The sequence below is a fragment of the Hyla sarda genome, chromosome 5, assembly GCF_029499605.1.
Source record: "Hyla sarda isolate aHylSar1 chromosome 5, aHylSar1.hap1, whole genome shotgun sequence".
NCBI lineage: Eukaryota > Metazoa > Chordata > Amphibia > Anura > Hylidae > Hyla > Hyla sarda.
Window position 1 is genome coordinate 359,133,773 of NC_079193.1, and position 21,782 is coordinate 359,155,554.

The window sequence follows — 21,782 nt, forward strand, 5'->3', positions numbered from 1 at the left end:
GAGTATGGAGGACAGTAGAGGTATAATGTAGGACAGGAAATGTATAATGTAGGACAGGCGAGGTATAATAGAGGACAGGAAAGGTATAGTCATAGGCGTTCGCACGGGGGGGGGGGGGGTTCTGCCGCCACCACTGAGCAGCCCGCAGGGGGCTCCCGTCACATTCAGGACATCCCTGTGTCCCGAAAGATCTTTTCGGGACACAAGGATGTCTAGGTTACCTTTCTGCGGCAGCCCCCGCGTTAACTTCAAAAACGCAGGGGCCACCGGGAGGTAGCGCATGCAGGGACATCCCGTGCGTGCACCCATAGGAACGGAGGAGCGGAGCATCGACGAGGAGGAGGCCGCGCCAGCCAGCATGGTAACCACACTACTGATTTTTGGCCTAGTAACACATACAGAGGTAATAAATATACAGCCAATTTAACCCCAGGGGGTTAACCAAAAGAAACCTCTATGCTTTTATTGTGAATAATTTAATAAATAGGTGAGGAAATAAATGTATTTAAAATCACATCTCCACTACAGTCCCTACGCTCTATAGAATATGGCCTTAGGGTCGGTTGACTGGCCGTCCAGTTCTCAGGACAATAGTACTGATTCACATCAATAATACCAGACCTACTTCGGGCATATATCTCACTATTGATATTAATCATGTGTATGTATCATTCCAGGTCACGATATAAACCGCCCAAGAGCAACCAGGTGCATCACCTGTATGTGAGATCTTGAGAACTGCTAGCCCCAATATGGGTCCCTTCTTTCAATGAGTGCCCTAGAGTAGGATAGGGTTCTAGGTATGATGTTTAGGTCTCTATATACACACAAGCCACTTATGTATGTGGTTGTTGTTTGTCAGGTTCCCCAGTATAAGGTCCTGGGGAATCCCAGCCGCGATAAACCTGCTGTGCACCGCAGGTATGGGCTGTATGTCAACTAAGTAGTTAGGTACGCCAGGTAGGACCCTATCAATTGGCTTATTTCAATTATACTAGGCATTGGACTCAGTGGAGTTGCTGTTAAAACACAAATCTGTCACACCCCAGAGGAACTATACTGCACCTAATGTGGGGGAACTGTACTGCACCTAATGTGGGGGAACTGTACTGCACCTAATGTGGGGGAACTGTACTGCACCTAATGTGGGGGAACTGTACTGCACCTAATGTGGGGGAACTGTACTGCACCTAATGTGGGGGAACTGTACTGCACCTAATGTGGGGGAACTGTACTGCACCTAATGTGGGGGAACTGTACTGCACCTAATGTGGGGGAACTGTACTGCACCTAATGTGTGGAAACTATACTACACCTAATGTGGGGGAACTGTACTGCACCTAATGTGGGGGAACTATACTGCACCTAATGTGGGGGACTATATTGCACCTAATGTGGGGGAACTGTACTGCACCTAATGTGGGGGAACTGTACTGCACCTAATGTGGGGGGACTATACTGCACCTAATGTGGGGGAACTGTACTGCACCTAATGTGGGGGAACTGTACTGCACCTAATGTGGGGGAACTGTACTGCACCTAATGTGTGGAAACTATACTGCACCCAATGTGGGGGAACTGTACTGCACCTAATGTGGGGGGACTGTACTGCACCTAATGTGGGGGGACTGTACTGCACCTAATGTGGGGAACTATACTGCACCTAATGTGGGGGACTATACTGCACCTAATGTGGGGGAACTGTACTGCACCTAATGTGGGGAACTATACTGCACCTAATGTGGGGAACTATACTGCACCTAATGTGGGGGACTATACTGCACCTAATGTGGGGGAACTATACTGCACCTAATGTGGGGGAACTGTACTGCACCTAATGTGGGGAACTATACTGCATCTAATGTGGGGGAACTATACTGCACCTAATGTGTTTCGAGCCACCTATGGCTCGAAACGCATTGGTGTTTCGTGTGTGTTCTTTTATTCCCCATGGATATCCTTTGGTTTTAACAATATGAATTAAAAGTGAAGTTTTGATCCACTCTTCCATCACTATCTTCTGGAGCAGCTGGAGGCCCCTGCTTTTCTGCCCTCTTCAATATCTTGTCTTCTGTACCCGTAATCTCTGTATATCCACATCAAACGTAAAGCTATATAGATCCCCCTAAGGGAAAGTATCTACATGGAAATATTATAATGGGATCAAACTATATCTGAGAAATGATGTTGACAATTCTACATAGTATAATGGGTGCATGTTACACACATGGGTCAGGAGAATATTTCGGGTTTTCCATGAACTGAGGAGATGACAGACACAATGCCTTTTTCACCCCTAATCCTATTACCTGGTGGAGCATTATTTTGCAGGCTGTATCGAATCATCCTTTCTAAAGACTGAAGCCTCTGGTTCATCTGCTCCAAAGCCGAGCTGTGTTCCTGCTGGTTTGCTATCAGCGTCATTAATGTCTGGGAACTTTCTGAACTTGGAGGCTGAAGTGTTGTCCTGGGAAGGAAACAAAGCCACAGGGATCTTATTTATTATTTAATTTTTTTTAATTAAGTTTTATCTTATATACAATACAAAACATACATACAAAATAAGCGTAAGGAATAGTCAAGCAGGATCCTTCAAAATGGAAATTCAACACTTTAAGCGAGTACAGTGGTCCCTCAACATACGATGGTAATTTGTTCCAAACGACCCATCGTTTGTCGAATCCATCGTATGTTGAGGGATTCGTGCAATATAAAAAGTGCATTTAATACTCACCTGTCCCAGCCACTCCGGACCGCGTCCTCACCGCTCCCGATGCTGTCCCAGGGGCTCCCGATGCTGTCCCAGGGGCTCCCGATGCTGTCCCAGGGGCTCCTGATGCTGTTCCCGCTGCTCCGGCATCTTCTTCGGAATCCTCCGGCTTCTTCCGCATCTTCTCTGGGGTCCGAGCCTCGCTTTCTGGTGACGTTATTACATTGCTGCGCCGGGACGGCGTGCGCAACGACATAATAACGACACTGGAAAGCGAGACCCGGAGAAGATGCAGAAGACGCCGGAGGATCGCGAAGTGGACCCAGAGCAGCGGGGATAGGTAAGTGAACTTGTCCGGGATGCTTAAACTGCTATCCGACAGCAGCTTAAGCATTTTGCGCTGTCGGATAGCTGTTTATGCGATGGCCCCGACATATAAAAGCATCGTATGTCGATACTGACATCGACATGCGATGGCCTCTGAGAGGCCATCGTATGTCAATTTGATCATAAGTCGGGGCCATTGCATGTCGGGGGGGGGGGGGGGGGTTACTGTACCATTAAAGGGGTCCTCCACTGGAAAACATCGTTTTTAATCAACTGGTGCCAGAAAGTGAAACAGATTTTTTAAATTACTTCTATTAAAAAATCTTAATCCTTCCAGTACTTATCAGCTGCTGTTATGAACCATAGGAAGTTCTTTTCTTTTTAAAGGGGTACTCCGGTGGAAAACTTTTTTTCTTTTTTAAATCAACTGGTGCCAGAAAGTTAAACAGATTTATAAATTACTTCTATTAAAAGATCTTAACCTGCTGTATGCTTCAGAGGAAATTCTTTTTCCTTCTGGAGTTTTTTTCTGTCTGACCACAGTGCTCTCTCCTGACACCTCTGTCCATATCAGGAACTGTCCAGAGCAGGAGAGGTTTGCTATGGGGATTGGCTTGTACTCCGGACAGTTCCTGACACGGACAGAGGTGTCAGCAGAGAGCACTGTGGTCAGACAGAAAAGAACTCCAGAAAGAAATACAACTTCCTATGGAGCATACAGCAGCTGATAAGTACTGGAAGGATTAAGATTTTTTAATAAAAGTAATTTACTCATCTGTTTAACTTTCTGGCACCAGTTGATTTGAAAAAACTAATTTTCCACTGGAGTACCCCTTTAAGCTCAGAAAAAAGATCAGACATGTAGTATTTTTTTCTATGATCAACTCTGGTTCTTTAAGCAGGTTGAGCGACGGAGGCCCCATTAGCAGAGCTCTCTGGCAGTCTGAGCCTGGCCTAAGCTTGTATAGACCTCCACCATGCCATCAAGATGCTCTGACCCATCAAGGCATGGACCACTGAAGGCCCCACAGTCAACCAAAAACTGATTTAGGCATCTATATAATGGGTATAAAGACAGGATCAGGCATATTGAATGTCCAAGCTTAATTCTTTTGTTTTTCCCCGAGGTGTCTGGCTGCAGCTTTCTTTCCTCTCACCATTGAAAACATGCACGCTCGTCTGAACCAAGTGAGCATGAGTACGGGGAAATCAGGAGGAATAGCTGTTGGTCAAAGTGTTTGGCCAAAAGATATTGAAGGAGTGAAAAAAAAAAAGTGGGAATGGTCGTGTGCTTAGAAGGGTCTCCTGAGGCATTTCGTGGGTGCTGCGAGGGCTGTTATCTCCAGACACTGGAAGACCTCAGTGACACTGTAATGTCCCAGTACAGGACATGGTCCTGCACTACACTGTCAGGTTGAGTCCCTCAGTGATCTGGGGTCTCTCCTACAGTGTCTCTCCTGCTGTTACTTTAATTTTATTTATTGTACTATATGTATAGTCAGTATACTAATGTACAGTATAGACAGTATAAAGGACCTTTGGAGGACTAATGTAATTGTCTAACGGACCTGTGAGATGTTACATGTTATGTTTGTTACCAAGAGAGCACCAGCTTAACACATGACCCGCAGCTTGACCTATGGGCTTCTAGTACAGCCCCCCTTTATAAGGAAGGGAGGTGCTGTAATCTATCTTTTTTGGCTCTTTTGCTGCTGAGGACCCGAGAGACCAGATGTCTCAGTGCTAGTGTCCAGCTACCTGGAAGGCCTTAAATCTACAGTCACTTCCAGTAAGTCAAGTCTATGTCTGCTGTCACTATCTACAGTCTAGTCAAGCCTAAAGTCAATGATCTAAAGTCCAATACAAGTATAATTGGTATTAGCAAGCTGCAAGGTCCTTCTGTGTTCCTGGCCACCTCTCTGGGATACTGGCTGAGCTGTAGAGACTAAAAAAACTGTCTGACCTCAGTAAAGCCTCCGTTAAACCATAACTTGGTTGTGGACTCTCATTTCACTGCCTAGCCATTGGGATAGCGGAGATATTGTTTTAGTGGTTCCTGAAAAACCACTCTGGCTTCACGAACATTAGGATTGAAAATCGTATCCACTATCCTAAGGATAGGGGATAAGTTTCAGATCTCAGGGGGTCCGACCGCTGGGGCCCCCCACGATCTCCCGTACGGGGCCGCGGCTCTCTGCATAGAGAGCGCGTGTCGACCACTGCACAAGGCGGCGGCTGACACGCGCCCTCCATTTACTGCTATGGGAGAGCCGAAGCGCTGCCTTCAGCAATTTCCGGCTCTCCCATAGCAGTGTATGGAGGGGGCGTGTCGGCCGCTGCTTCGTGCGGTGGTCAACACGCCCTCTCTAACCAGAGAGCCAGGGCCCCGTACGGGAGATAGCGGGGGGCCCCAGCGGTCGGACCCCCCGCGATCTGAAACTTATCCCCTATCCTTAGGATAGGGGATACATTTTTCAATCCCGTAGTTATCCTTTAATAATATCTTGCCCCTGGGGTTAATACCATCTGTCCCATCCACCTGCACCCTTTACACCCGTGGTCACCTGACACCTTCGGTCACCAACACACCATCTAGGGTGGAGTTTATGAAGACCTTGAATCGTGTGCGTTGGCTGGAGGAACTGGTGGCGTCTGACACTGACAAAGCCGTCGTCTTTACTGGCCTATGGTTACCGTGGGACTCCCTTCGGGAAACTCTGAAGTTTTGTTCATAGGTAGGCTAGCTGTGTATAGTGGCTGTTATGTTCCCATGATCCTGCTCCCCCCCCCCCCCCTCCTTTTTCATTTCCCCTCTTTGGGCTTCTCTCTGTCTTTTTTTTAAATATTCCTAGTCAGTTTATAGTTGCATGTTTGGCTCCTGCCATGTGCCTTGACCATGTTATGCCATGGGCCTTGCTGCGTTATTCTTTCTTGGTTTGCCCTGCACTTCTTATTAACCCAGTCCTGACTGCTATAGGTGTCTGTTGAGAGATGTCGTTTTCAATGCAAGTAGGCTGGATATTGTATCTCAATGACATTTTCTTTTCTGCTAGCCCCTTTTCTATATTATTACGTTTAGCGCGGTCTATTGTTTCATACGCATTGTTGTAAGTCTGTTATTGCTTCTTAAAGGGGTTATCCAGGAATTGAAAAACATAGCTAATTTCTTTCAAAAACCGCTCCCTGTCTGTCCCCAGGTTGGGTGTAGTATTGCAACTTGGCACCATTCACCATTCAATGGAGCTGAGCTGCAGAACCACACCCAACCTGGAGACAGACAGGGAGCTGTTTTTTTTTAAATAAATTAGCTCTGTTTTTCTATTCCCGGATAACCCCTTTAAATATCAATAAACAGATATTTACCATTAAGAAGAGGGATTGCACTGTAGGTTGTGGCATTGATGCATTTCAGAATATAGGTGCAGCACAGGAGTGCCCTCATGATGAGTACATGATACAGTAAATCACTTATTTTAACATTCTGCCAATGTGCCAGATTGATATCAAGGGAATATATTTTACTACTTTTTTTTTATTATACTTTTTGCAAAGAAAATATTTTATGGGTCATCAAAATTTGTGATGAACTCAGACACTCACAGATTAAAGCTTGAGATACATGGTGACGAAAAGTCAAATTCAAATTGGGAGAAAATGTGTGATAAGACAAGATCATCATATCAAAAAGGTATCAAGTAACTGGGAGTTTACTGTCCACCAGTAAGTTGAGTTTACCGTCCAGCAGTACCTTCGAGTTCTATTTAATTCAGTATTTTAATACTTAGGCACATAACCTTACATGTATTCACATTAAGGGTGTATTCCCACAGGGCGTATACGCAGCGTATTTGACGCTGCGCAAAATTTATGGCAGCAGAGGGAAATACGCTGCGTATTCCTTGCTCTCTATACACACAGGGCTGCTGCCATAAACTTTCCCGCTGCTGCCATAAATTTTGCGCAGCGTCAAATACGCTGTGTATACGCCCTGTGGGAATACACCCTAAAGGGGTATTTCGGCTTTATACATCTTATCCAGTCACGCCACACCACGCATTCATGTCTATGGGAGGGGCGTGACGTGACATCACTAGGGGGCGTGTCCATGACATCACGTCCCTGTCTCGGAGGCAGCGCCTGGCACAGAATGCAGGGGACTGCACAGAGATCACGGGGACCCCAGCGGCGGGACCCCTGCGCTCATATATCTTATCCCCTATTCTTTGGATAGGGGATAAAATGTATAAAGCTGGAATACCCCTTTAAACTTCAGCTGCCAAATCCTTCTACAGTAATATATTATCCTCCTCTGTGTTGATTTTCTTCTAGAGCAAGGTGCCCATACATATTAGATTAATATCGGCAATATTGTTTGACCATTTCATGTACATGGGCACCTCCCGACATACCCTCTACGGTATATGTCAGGAAGTCAGTCGGGTGTCACTCACAAGGGGGGTGCCATGACGGAGTCACCCCCCCCCCCCATCCACTGCTGCACCGCAACACTTTTCCACCCGGCGCCTGCATCTGTGGAGACAGAGCAGCAGGGGGAGGAGTCACTCCAACATACAGTCCTATGTAAATATCCCCCTCCCCAGCGCACACATCTATACAGACACATCACTCCCGCTTCCTGTCTTGTGCACCACCATACAGCACTACAGCCCAGGACGTCCCACCCCTTCCTAAGCAGGTACCGCCCCCTTATCGTGACATCATACTCACCCGGAGCAGCTCCATCCTAGACCGGAGCCTGCAGAGAGCGGAGCCCCGTGAATGAGCCCGGGCGAGACCTCATAGACAGGTGAGACGTGTCAGCACTGGTCTGTGTGTGTGTACAGGGGCCAAGGAAGAGACGGCGCTTGTGTATGAGGACATAGATATCGCAGGAGGATGACAGGTGATACGAGCATCCTCCAAACAAAGGGTCCGTTCCGAGTGCCAAATGCTCTAGTTACGCCCCTGCCTGATTGCAATGAAGAACTACATGTGTTTATTCCTCAGGGCCTTGTCTACTTAGCCGACAAACTGGGGTTTACTACATATCTAAAGTATTCCAAAATATTCGTACCATATTGATTTGCACCAGGAGTAAATTAAAGTAGCAAAATGTTTTCCAAAAACCCTGATTTTAGAGGTTTTATTTCCCAGGGCCTTGTGTACGGATTACAACTTCTTTGAAACAGTGGATTATGGGAATCTTTATAGTGATGCATGGTTGCAATGATCCAGCCATGTGAAACTTTAATCCTTATCATTCACATAGACTACTGACAATACACACAACCTTATTTATGGCGTCACAAACTTGACAGCTACTCCACACCAGTCCTGTGCTTCAACCTTAGTGCCAAATATATCACCATCCCCTGTGCACCACATCTTTATGGCACGCTCCTACAGAGAGACCATATCCCTTCAGTCCCACAATGGCAGGCCTCAATGCATTCAGCACCCTGCTCTGAATTTCTGGCTTAGCTTATTAAATCCCCAGTCACATTCTAAGGCTTCTTAAAGGAATCAGGGAATGACTTGAAGGGAAAGCTACCTCCAAAAAGGTGACATCAAAGAGCTGCTTTTCATTTCCATTTATCCAAAATTCCCAGTGGAGCATCAATGGCCTTGTGGTGACCCACAGTGATGGTGGGACCACGGGGTGTAGTGGTGTAGGTGGATGGGGCAAGATGGTATTAACCCCAGGGGCAATGTGTTATTGTCCCCTAATGTTCGTGACATCAGAGTGGTTTTTGGGAAATGGAACCACACGAACGGTATCTCCACTATTCCAATGGCTAGTTAGTGAAAGGAGAGTCCACAACCAAATAATGGTTTAACGGAGAATTTACTGAGGTCAGATAGGTCAGAATCCCAGAGAGGTGGACAGGAACACAGAAGGACCTTGCAGCTGGTTGGGACCAATTAGACTTGTGATAGACTTTAAAATCTTGACTTTAGGCTGGACTTGACAGTAGACATAGACTTGAGTTACGGGAATGACTGTAGATTTGAGGCCTTCCAAGTGCTGGACACTAGGACTGAGATCTCTGCTGTTTGCTAAAAGCAAAAGAGACAGAATTGTAATGGCCGCCCACTTATATAGAAGGGGGCTGAGCCAAAGCCGATTGGTCAAGCTGCAGGTCATGTGTTAAACTGGTGCCCTCTGGGTAACATCATGTGACAACATAACATAATGTGACATTTCACAGGTCCTATAGGCATTTACTGGAGTTCACCAAAGGTCCTTTATACTGACTATACATTGACTATAATCCTATGGCAATAAATGACACCTTAGTAACAACAGGGGAGACAGTGCAGGAGAGCCCCCAGGTCACTGAGGGACTGAACCTGACAGGGCCTAAGAGTAGTGCAGAACCATGTCCTGTACTGGGACATTACAGCCTAGAAATCTGTACCTGTCTTTATGGTGTTCTTTTTAAACAGAAACATGACCCCTTTGTTTTCAGGGGAGAGAGGTGACTGGCAGCGGTCTTCTTTCCCTCTCTGCATTCAGATCACATGCACACTCAGTTGAGCCAATTGTGTATAAATAGGAGAGGGGGGGATTGGGAGATAGCTGAGATAGACAGTTTTACAGAAATTAGATAAATAGATCTGAAGATACAATGGCTTCCAGCGGGCCTACCAATGGGCACAAGGACTTGGTATGGATGGCCGTTCAGGAGGCCCTGCATGTCTGCAGACTGTGCAATACCAGGTAATGCCCAGGTGACCATTCACTGAGAATACAACTTTGCACCTCTTTTGGCAGTGCCTGTTTGCCTGGGGCCTGATAAATGCCCTGGATTATGAACGCAGAGACTCTGTTCCCAGGAGTAGCCTAATGCATTGTTCAGTGCTTTACAGACTATTTCCTGGAGATTGCACTGTTTGGGCCATCCAGGAGGCCTGGTATCTTATGAACTGTTATAAGGACGCTGTGTGGTTTGCCAGGAAATGCCTTATTATCTGCTCGGAGAGGATGTCTGTCCGGGACTGCCGCAGGCTGGTCTGCAGCCTGCTGAGGAATATTCCATCAGGGTTATTCTGGACGTTGAGGAGGAAGAGGATCAACAACCCTTTCCTTCCCCCTTGTGTGTCTTTGTCTTTCAATAAAGCTTCAGGCCTGTGATCTCCCCTCCCTATTGTTACGCCGAGCGCTCCGGGTCCCCGCTCCTCCCCGGAGCGCTCGCTACACTTCCCTCACTGCAGCGCCCCGGTCGGTTCCACGGACCCGGGGCGCTGCGTTACCACCTCCGGCCGGGATGCGATTCGCGATGCGGGTAGCGCCCGCTCGCGATGCGCACCCCGGCTCCCGTACCTTACTCGCTCCCCGTCAGTTCTGTCCCGGCGCGCGCGGCCCCGCTCCCTAGGGCGCGCGCGCGCCGGGTCTTTGCGATTTAAAGGGCCACTGCACCGCTGATTGGTGCAGTGGTTCCAATTAGTGTTTACACCTGTGCACTTCCCTATATCACCTCACTTCCCCTTCACTCCCTTGCCGGATCTTGTTGCCCTAGTGCCAGTGAAAGCGTTCCTTGTGTGTTCCTTGCCTGTGATTCCAGACCTTCTGCCGTTGCCCCTGACTACGATCCTTGCTGCCTGCCCCGACCTTCTGCTACGTCCGACCTTGCTTCTGTCTACTCCCTTGTACCGCGCCTATCTTCAGCAGCCAGAGAGGTTGAGCCGTTGCTAGGGGATACGACCTGGTCACTACCGCCGCAGCAAGACCATCCCGCTTTGCGGCGGGCTCTGGTGAAAACCAGTAGTGACTTAGAACCGATCCTCTAGCACGGTCCACGCCAATCCCTCTCTGGCACAGAGGATCCACTACCTGCCAGCCGGCATCGTGACAGTAGATCCGGCCATGGATCCCGCTGAAGTTCCTCTGCCAGTTGTCGCTGACCTCACCACGGTGGTCGCCCAGCAGTCACAACAGATTGCGCAACAAGGCCAACAGCTGTCTCAACTGACTGTTATGCTACAACAGTTACTACCACAGCTCCAGCAATCATCTCCTCCGCCAGCTCCTGTACCTCCTCCGCAGCGAGTGGCCGCTTCTGGAATACGACTATCCTTGCCGGATAAATTTGATGGGGACTCTAAGTTTTGCCGTGGCTTTCTTTCCCAATGTTCATTACACTTGGAGATGATGTCGGACCAGTTCCCCACTGAAAGGTCTAAGGTGGCTTTCGTAGTCAGCCTGCTGTCTGGAAAAGCCCTGGCTTGGGCCACACCGCTCTGGGACCGCAATGACCCCGTCACTGCCTCTGTACACTCCTTCTTCTCGGAAATTCGAAGTGTCTTTGAGGAACCTGCCCGAGCCTCTTCTGCTGAGACTGCCCTGTTGAACCTGGTCCAGGGTAATTCTTCCGTTGGCGAGTATGCCGTACAGTTCCGTACCCTTGCTTCAGAATTATCCTGGAATAATGAGGCACTCTGCGCGACCTTTAAAAAAGGCCTATCCAGCAACATTAAAGATGTTCTGGCCGCACGAGAAATCCCTGCTAACCTACATGAACTCATCCATCTTGCCACTCGCATTGACATGCGTTTTTCCGAACGGCGTCAGGAGCTCCGCCAGGATATGGACTCTGTTCGCACGAGGCGTTTCTTCTCCCCGGCTCCTCTCTCCTCTGGTCCCCTGCAATCTGTTCCTGTGCCTCCCGCCGTGGAGGCTATGCAGGTCGACCGGTCTCGCCTGACACCCCAAGAGAGGACACGACGCCGCATGGAGAATCTCTGCCTGTACTGTGCTAGTACCGAACACTTCCTGAAGGATTGTCCTATCCGTCCTCCCCGCCTGGAAAGACGTCCGCTGACTCCGCACAAAGGTGAGACAGTCCTTGATGTCTACTCTGCTTCTCCACGTCTTACTGTGCCTGTGCGGATGTCTGCCTCTGCCTTCTCCTTCTCTGCTGTGGCCTTCTTGGACTCTGGATCTGCAGGAAATTTCATCTTAGCCTCTCTCGTCAACAAGTTCAACATCCCGGTGACCAGTCTCGCCAGACCCCTCTACATCAATTGTGTAAACAATGAAAGATTGGACTGTACTATACGTTTCCGCACGGAGCCCCTTCTAATGTGCATCGGATCTCATCACGAGAGGATTGAACTGTTGGTCCTCCCCAATTGCACTTCTGAAATCCTTCTTGGACTTCCCTGGCTTCAACTCCATTCCCCAATCCTGGATTGGTCCACTGGGGAGATCAAGAGTTGGGGGCCCTCTTGTTCCAAGGACTGCTTAAAACCGGTTCCCAGTAAACCTTGCCGTGTCCCTGTGCTTCCTCATGTAACCGGTCTCCCTAAGGCCTATATGGACTTTGCGGACGTTTTTTGCAAAAAACAAGCTGAGACTCTACCTCCTCACAGGCCTTATGATTGTCCCATTGACCTCCTCCCGGGCACTACTCCACCCCGGGGCAGAATCTATCCTCTGTCCGTCCCAGAGACTCTTGCCATGTCTGAATACGTCCAAGAAAATTTAAAAAAGGGCTTTATCCGTAAATCCTCCTCTCCTGCCGGAGCCGGATTTTTCTTTGTGTCCAAAAAAGATGGCTCTCTACGTCCTTGCATTGACTACCGCGGTCTTAATAAAATCACGGTTAAGAACCGCTACCCCCTACCCCTCATCTCTGAACTCTTTGATCGTCTCCAAGGTGCCCATATTTTTACCAAACTGGACTTAAGAGGTGCTTATAATCTCATCCGCATCAGAGAGGGGGATGAATGGAAAACGGCATTTAACACCAGAGATGGACACTTTGAGTATCTGGTCATGCCCTTTGGTCTATGCAACGCCCCTGCCGTCTTCCAAGACTTTGTTAATGAAATTTTTCGTGATCTACTATACTCCTGTGTTGTTGTATATCTGGACGATATCCTGATTTTTTCTGCCAATCTAGAAGAACACCGCCAGCATGTCCGTATGGTTCTTCAGAGACTTCGTGATAATCAACTCTATGCCAAAATAGAGAAATGTCTGTTTGAATGCCAATCTCTTCCTTTTCTAGGATACTTGGTCTCTGGCCAGGGACTACAAATGGACCCAGATAAACTCTCTGCCGTCTTAGATTGGCCACGCCCCTCCGGACTCCGTGCCATCCAACGTTTTTTGGGGTTCGCCAATTATTACAGGCAATTTATTCCACATTTTTCTACCATTGTGGCTCCTATTGTGGCTTTAACAAAAAAAAATGCCGATCCCAAGTCCTGGCCTCCTCAAGCGGAAGACGCCTTTAAACGACTCAAGTCTGCCTTTTCTTCGGCTCCCGTGCTCTCCAGACCTGACCCATCTAAACCCTTCCTATTGGAGGTTGATGCCTCCTCAGTGGGAGCTGGAGCTGTCCTTCTACAAAAAAACTCTTCCGGGCATGCTGTTACTTGTGGTTTTTTTTCCAGGACCTTCTCTCCGGCGGAGAGGAACTACTCCATCGGGGATCGAGAGCTTCTAGCCATTAAATTAGCACTTGAGGAATGGAGGCATCTGCTGGAGGGATCAAGATTTCCAGTTATTATTTACACCGATCACAAGAACCTCTCCTACCTCCAGTCTGCCCAACGGCTGAATCCCCGTCAGGCCAGGTGGTCTCTGTTCTTTGCCCGATTTAATTTTGAAATTCACTTTCGGCCTGCTGATAAAAACATTAGGGCCGATGCTCTCTCTCGTTCCTCAGATGCCTCTGAAATTGAACTCTCTCCTCAACACATCATTCCTCCTGACTGCCTGATTTCCACTTCTCCAGCCTCCATCAGGCAAACTCCTCCAGGAAAGACCTTTGTTTCTCCACGCCAACGCCTTGGGATCCTCAAATGGGGTCACTCCTCCCATCTCGCAGGTCATGCGGGCATCAAGAAATCTGTGCAACTCATCTCTCGCTTCTATTGGTGGCCGACTCTAGAGACTGATGTGGTGGACTTTGTGCGAGCCTGCACTATCTGTGCCCGGGATAAGACTCCTCGCCAGAAGCCCGCTGGTTTTCTTCATCCTCTACCTGTCCCCGAACAACCTTGGTCTCTGATTGGTATGGATTTTATTACTGACTTACCCCCATCCCATGGCAACACTGTTATTTGGGTGGTCGTTGATCGATTCTCCAAAATGGCACATTTCATCCCTCTTCCTGGCCTTCCTTCAGCGCCTCAGTTGGCTAAACAATTTTTTGTACACATTTTTCGTCTTCACGGGTTGCCTACACAGATCGTCTCGGATAGAGGCGTCCAATTTGTGTCTAAATTCTGGAGGGCTCTCTGTAAACAACTCAAGATTAAATTAAATTTTTCTTCTGCATACCATCCTCAATCCAATGGACAAGTAGAGAGAATTAACCAGATCTTGGGTGACTATTTACGACATTTTGTTTCCTCCCGCCAGGATGACTGGGCAGATCTTCTACCTTGGGCCGAATTCTCGTATAATTTCAGAATCTCTGAATCTTCCTCCAAATCTCCGTTTTTCGTGGTGTACGGCCGTCACCCTCTTCCCCCCCTCCCTACCCCCTTGCCCTCTGGTCTGCCCGCTGTGGATGAAATTTCTCGTGATCTTTCCACCATATGGAAAGAGACCCAAAATTCTCTCTTACAGGCTTCTTCTCGCATGAAGAGATTCGCAGATAAGAAAAGAAGAGCTCCTCCCATTTTTTCCCCTGGAGACAAGGTATGGCTCTCCGCTAAATATGTCCGTTTCCGTGTCCCGAGCTATAAGTTGGGACCACGCTATCTTGGTCCTTTTAAAGTTTTGTGTCAAATTAATCCTGTCTCTTACAAACTTCTTCTTCCTCCTTCTCTTCGTATCCCTAATGCCTTTCACGTCTCTCTTCTTAAACCTCTCATCCTCAACCGTTTTTCTCCTAAATCTGTTCCTCCCACTCCTGTTTCCGGCTCCTCGGACATCTTCTCTGTCAAAGAGATTTTGGCCTCTAAAAAGGTCAGGGGAAGAACTTTTTTTTTAGTGGATTGGGAGGGTTGTGGTCCAGAAGAGAGGTCCTGGGAACCTGAGGACAATATCCTGGACAAAAGTCTGATCCTCAGGTTCTCAGGCCCCAAGAAGAGGGGGAGACCCAAGGGGGGGGGTACTGTTACGCCGAGCGCTCCGGGTCCCCGCTCCTCCCCGGAGCGCTCGCTACACTTCCCTCACTGCAGCGCCCCGGTCGGTTCCACGGACCCGGGGCGCTGCGTTACCACCTCCGGCCGGGATGCGATTCGCGATGCGGGTAGCGCCCGCTCGCGATGCGCACCCCGGCTCCCGTACCTTACTCGCTCCCCGTCAGTTCTGTCCCGGCGCGCGCGGCCCCGCTCCCTAGGGCGCGCGCGCGCCGGGTCTTTGCGATTTAAAGGGCCACTGCACCGCTGATTGGTGCAGTGGTTCCAATTAGTGTTTACACCTGTGCACTTCCCTATATCACCTCACTTCCCCTTCACTCCCTTGCCGGATCTTGTTGCCCTAGTGCCAGTGAAAGCGTTCCTTGTGTGTTCCTTGCCTGTGATTCCAGACCTTCTGCCGTTGCCCCTGACTACGATCCTTGCTGCCTGCCCCGACCTTCTGCTACGTCCGACCTTGCTTCTGTCTACTCCCTTGTACCGCGCCTATCTTCAGCAGCCAGAGAGGTTGAGCCGTTGCTAGGGGATACGACCTGGTCACTACCGCCGCAGCAAGACCATCCCGCTTTGCGGCGGGCTCTGGTGAAAACCAGTAGTGACTTAGAACCGATCCTCTAGCACGGTCCACGCCAATCCCTCTCTGGCACAGAGGATCCACTACCTGCCAGCCGGCATCGTGACACCTATCTCCTGTTTTCCCAACCCCCTTCCACATCGCGGTGCCCTAGGATTTGTTGTTGGATATTGTACATACTGTTGTTTTTAAAAACGTTTTTAAAATGTATGGACCAGATGTACTACCATACACTAGTGTTGCTCGTGAATATTCGCAATGCTAATTTTATTCGCGAATATCGCATATTCGCGAATTCGCGGATATTCGCGAATATAGCACTATATATTCGTAATTATGAATATTCTTTTTTATTTTTATTTTTTCACAGTACACATCACAGTGATCATCCCTCTCTGCTTCCAGTTTGTGTGGTGTAAAGAAGGCTCTAATAATACTCTGTGAGACTGGCGTGCGAATTTTCGCTTATGTTAATTTTTTTATATGCTAATTTTTGCATATGCTAATTTCCACGTATGCGAATTTTCGCATATGCAAAAATAAAACGCGAATATTACGAATATGCGAATGTAGCGAATATATGACGAATATACGTCCATATATTCGCAAAATATCGCGAATTCGAATATGGCCTATGCCACTCAACACTACCAAACACCAGTCAGTGCATGGACTTCAGTAATACAGGGGTTGTACCAGTGAAATGTCCATTCTGATTGGGCAGGACTTCCAGCCATTGACACGTTTCACAGATCTGGACTGTCTGTAATGTGGTGTCCCGGTACTGTATTGCATACTGTACTTAGTGTGGTGGTCCCCAGAGTCAGAGTTACTACGCTCAGGTAGGGTCCCCCAGGTGGCACAGCCCCTAGTCGCCTCTCCTCTACTCTAATTCTACAATGTTGATACATGTACATATTCAGTAATAATATATTTAATATGATGTATAGTATACTTACCTTGTTTAGCGTCGCAGGACCTTCAGTCATGTGACTATGTTATACCATGTCTATGGTATGTTAGAGGACCTTTGGAGGTCCTTGGGTCACATGTTACCCATAATCCTTTGTAATGGTGATTGACAGAAGTATTGGACCAATTAGCTCTAATCCAGCCCCTGCCCATATAAGGGAGCTGTAGCCAATTATCGCTCTCTTGGGTTGCTGCTCATGTGGATGCCGGACTAACAGGACAGATCTGCGCAACTTGCAAAGACACGCTAGGCCTAAAAACCTACCATCCTCAGCTGAACTAAACTGTGAGTTCTAAACTGATCCCCACTAAAGCTAGCGTGACTACTGGACCGCAACTAAATCCCCTAAATCCAGTGGAACAACGCATATTATCCTAAAGACTCTAAATTGCTAAAGTCCCAACCTTTGTCAATCTCCAAAGAAAGCTTGCATGTATAGCAACTGTTCCAGTTATGAAGCTTGCATAAAATCTTCAGTAAAAGTTACAACTGTTTCAGCAAACTTTCCGGTTGTGGACATTCCATTATTCACTACCTCCCTATCACTCTTGGGAAGGGTGGCGGTAGGACAAGCATTACTGAGGAACCCTCACCCTGGCGTCATGAATAGCAAGGGTTAAACAAACACCCTTTAGTCACCGCACAGCTTCACCCCATATACCCTACTCCCCCAGGCTATCACATAGCTTTTTGGCGTCCTACGAACAGGATACGGGTGTGTGCCTACAGCTGTTGCCACCAAGTGAAGTGTACTCCCCCTGTGTAAAAGACTGTATCAATGTGTTACGGAGCACCATCTAAGAGTACAGAATTTTGTGTATGGTGCCGCGTGCAGAGAGCACATGCGAAAAGTAAGGGGGGAGGCGAAAATGTAATTGCCGACCGTCTGCAGCGGTTGTCGTTGGATGAAGAGGGGGCCTGCGATCTTCCCCACTGCCCAACGATGACGACGGCTGGCCGGATACTTCTCTAGGGGAAACCGCAGGGACACCTGGAGCTCCTTCACCGGTGAGACTGTCCCCTCACCACCTGACATGGGGTTCGTGGGCAGAGATCCCGACAGAGGAGTCTTCTGTAAGTACACCATCAGAAGCTGCCTTCTCTTCCTCCACCAGCCCTGAGCCAGAAATACCCCTGTCCGCTTTGCAGAGTGCACGACCGCGCTCACCAAAATTGCCTCAGTGGGTCTTTGGGGATGAACCTGATTTGATCCAGTACATGCATGATGTTCTTCAACCCCTGCCTGGGAAGTCCCTTCCACCGGTCCCCAAGGTACAGAGGGAAAGGGCCAGTCAGGAGGCCGAAATAGCCGACTTGATGGAAAAGTTAAAGGCCCGACACAGAGAATTTTATGCTCCCAAGCACGTTCATCTGCCTCATGAGGAGAGGATCCGCTACCAAGAGAACACCAAAGAGATGGAGGCACTCTTCATCCTCATGTGGGATCATCCCAGAGAAGGGGAGGAGCCCTTGGAACGTCGTAGAGCAACAGTGGCCAAGTTCGACAAGGTCAGAGGTTATGGTACCCTCATTGATTGCCACACCGGCTATACCATCCTCGTAAACCAGCGAGCTGTATAGAGGCCATACATCCACAAAAAGTTCCATTCCCTGGAGGTGGGTGAGATGTGGAGTACACCCCCGTCCAGGGCCTGCGAGGAGAGTGGGCTGCTGCAGTCACAAGACCAGCAGCTCCAACCCAGCTTCCTTTCATGTACTTTCCTGCTACTGATTGGGAGGCGGACCCCTTCCAGCTGAGGCCGAAATGGCCTGCTTCTGATGCCTCCACCTACCATTCTGAGAAGGAATTACTACAGCAGCAGCCACTTCCTTCTACCTTCAGCGACGTACCCAGGCCTACTCCTATTAAGGAGGTTTGGCCTAACCAGCGGGTACCAACCACTGTACCTAGGCCTACTGCCAGCGCGGAGGTTTGGCCTGCCCACCAGGTACCAACGAAAGTGCTGCGGCACACTCCCGACGAGGAGGTGGGGACGAATCACTCAGCACCAACTGTTAGTCTCAACCCTGCAGTGTCACACTCTACCCTTACTAATATGGTGTGGGGGAGCCACATTAACTCTTTGCCTGCTCGTGATCTTGAGAGGGGTAGAGGCTCCAGATGAGGAGCAGGACGTCATCGCAAGAGTTTTGTCTGAACTGTGACACTTATCTTGTCTTAAAGTTTTTGTCTTCACAGACTTTCTGCAACGTTTAAGAAGTGTGCCTAGCAGGACTATGCTAAGACTGTTCAAGTTGAAACCGTAACCGTCAAGCTTTTGTGCCTGGTCCTTAGACCAAGAGACTCCTAGCGGTAAGAGATTCGTAAGTGTGTGCCCGGCTAATAGCGCTAGCCGTGATCTTGGACTCTTAGTGCAGGTGGACTGCTGATCCTTGCACGTCTGTTTACATGTATATACCTCAATAGTAACGTGATGTTTTTTTGCACCTGAACCCTGTTGGAGTGTTTAATAAATATTCATGCTAAGGTAACTAAATGTAAATGGTTATTGTACACAGAAAAATTTGCCTTGTACACCTGTACATAAAAAATGTAAATAATAGGTGTTATAGTTGTTGCTAGTAGGTGGCTTCCTCAGCTCCTCTGAGAATAACCTTTCCGCCACCCATCACTAACACCTTTTCAAAGGTCCACTCAAGGAAAACTACCCCTAAGGTATCAAGACTGACCTTTCACATAGTACTACACACACAGTACCTCAAAATAATCACTTAAGTGTACTTGCCTCACTTAAACCTAGTACACCAAACAAACAACAAAATTATCTCACACTCAAGTAAATGCTTTGGGAATTGTAGCTAATGTCATTTTCCAATTCCTGCCACTGTTATGTACACTTACTCTTCTCTCTTCTACGTGTGCGAGATGCCTTGTGTCACGATGCCGGCTGGCAGGAGGTGGATCCTCTGTGCCAGAGAGGGATTGGTGTGGACCGTGCTAGTGGACCGGTTCTAAGTCACTACTGGTGTTCACCAGAGCCCGCCGCAAAGCGGGATGGTCTTGCTGCGGCGGTAGTAACCAGGTCGTATCCACTAGCAACGGCTCAACCTCTCTGACTGCTGAAGATAGGCGCGGTAGAAGGGAGTAGACAAAAGCAAGGTCGGACGTAGCAGAAGGTCGGGGCAGGCAGCAAGGATCGTAGTCAGGGGCAACGGCAGGAGGTCTGGAACACAGGCTAGGAACACACAAGGGAACGCTTACACTAGGCACAAGGGCAACAAGATCCGGCGAGGGAGTGCAGGGGAAGTGAGGTATACAGGTGAAGACACTAATTGGAACCACTGCGCCAATCAGTGGCGCAGTGGCCCTTTAAATCGCAGAGACCCGGCGCGCGCGCGCCCTAGGGAGCGGGGCCGCGCGCGCCGGGACAGGACCGAGGGAGAGCGAGTCAGGTACGGAAGCCGGGGTGCGCATCGCGAGCGGGCGCCACCCGCATCGCGAATCGCATCCCGGCTGGAGGCGGTATCGCAGGGCACCCGGTCAGTGGATCTGACCGGGGCGCTGCCGTAGCGAGGATGTTGCGAGCGCTCCGGGGAGGAGCGGGGACCCGGAGCGCTCGGCGTAACAGTACCCCCCCCTTGGGTCTCCCCCTCTTCTTAGAGCCTGAGAACCTGAGGACCAGACTTTTATCTAGGATATTGTCCTCAGGTTCCCAGGATCTCTCTTCAGGACCACAGCCCTCCCAGTCCACTAAAAAAAAAGTTTTTCCTCTGACCTTTTTGGAGGCCAGTATCTCCTTTACGGTGAAGACGTCTGAAGAACCGGAGACAGGAGTAGGAGAAATAAGTTTGGGAGAGAAACGGTTGATGATGAGTGGTTTAAGAAGAGAGACATGAAAGGCATTAGGAATACGAAGAGAAGGAGGAAGAAGAAGTTTGTAAGAGACAGGATTAATTTGGCACAAGATTTTGAAAGGACCAAGATAGCGTGGTCCCAATTTGTAGCTGGGAACACGGAAGCGGACATATTTAGCGGAGAGCCATACCTTGTCTCCGGGAGAAAAAATGGGGGGAGCTCTTCTTTTCTTATCAGCAAACTTCTTCATGCGTGATGAAGCCTGTAAGAGAGAATTTTGGGTCTCTTTCCATATGGTGGAAAGATCACAAGTTATTTCATCCACAGCGGGCAAACCAGAGGGCAAGGGAGTAGGGAGGGGGGAAGAGGGTGACGGCCGTACACCACGAAAAATGGGGATTTGGAAGAAGATTCAGAGACTCTGAAGTTGTACGAGAATTCGGCCCATGGAAGAAGATCTGCCCAGTCATCCTGGCGGGAGGAAACAAAATGCCGTAAATAATCACCCAGGACCTGGTTAATTCTTTCTACTTGCCCATTGGATTGAGGATGATAAGCAGAAGAAAAGTTTAATTTAATCTTGAGTTGTTTACAGAGAGCCCTCCAGAATTTTGACACGAATTGGACGCCTCTATCCGAGACGATCTGCGTGGGCAACCCGTGAAGACGAAAAATGTGTACAAAAAATTGTTTTGCCAACTGAGGCGCTGAAGGAAGACCAGGAAGAGGAATAAAATGCGCCATCTTGGAAAATCGATCAACGACCACCCAAACAACAGTGTTGCCACGGGATGGGGGTAAGTCAGTAATAAAGTCCATACCAATCAGAGACCAAGGCTGTTCGGGGACAGGCAGAGGATGAAGAAGACCAGCAGGCTTCTGGCGAGGAGTCTTATCCCGTGCACAGACAGTGCAGGCCCGCACAAAATCAACAACATCCGTTTCCAGAGTCGGCCACCAATAGAAACGAGAGATGAGTTGCAAGGATTTCTTGATGCCCGCATGGCCTGCGAGATGGGAGGAGTGACCCCATTTGAGGATTCCGAGGCGTTGGCGTGGAGAGACGAAGGTCTTCCCTGGAGGAGTTTGCCTGATGGAGGCTGGAGAAGTGGAGATCAGGCAGTCAGGAGGAATGATGTGTTGCGGAGAGAGCTCTACTTCCGAGGCATCCGAGGAACGAGAGAGAGCATCGGCCCTAATGTTCTTATCGGCAGGGCGAAAGTGAATTTCAAAATTAAACCGGGCAAAGAACAGAGACCACCTGGTCTGGCGAGGGTTCAGC

The 21,782-nt window shown here is 48.9% G+C and overlaps 1 protein-coding gene across 5 annotated transcripts in view; it reads right to left on the minus strand.

Moving 5' to 3' along the window:
* Positions 1-21,782, minus strand: part of LOC130274414 (uncharacterized) — a 245,551-nt gene that overhangs the window by 19,741 nt on the left and 204,028 nt on the right. For all 5 annotated transcript variants that reach the window (XM_056522734.1, XM_056522733.1, XM_056522735.1 and 2 more), the window contains exon 19: positions 2,310-2,467. In XM_056522734.1, the coding sequence (XP_056378709.1) occupies positions 2,310-2,467 (158 nt within the window). The remainder of the gene's footprint in view (positions 1-2,309; positions 2,468-21,782) is intronic.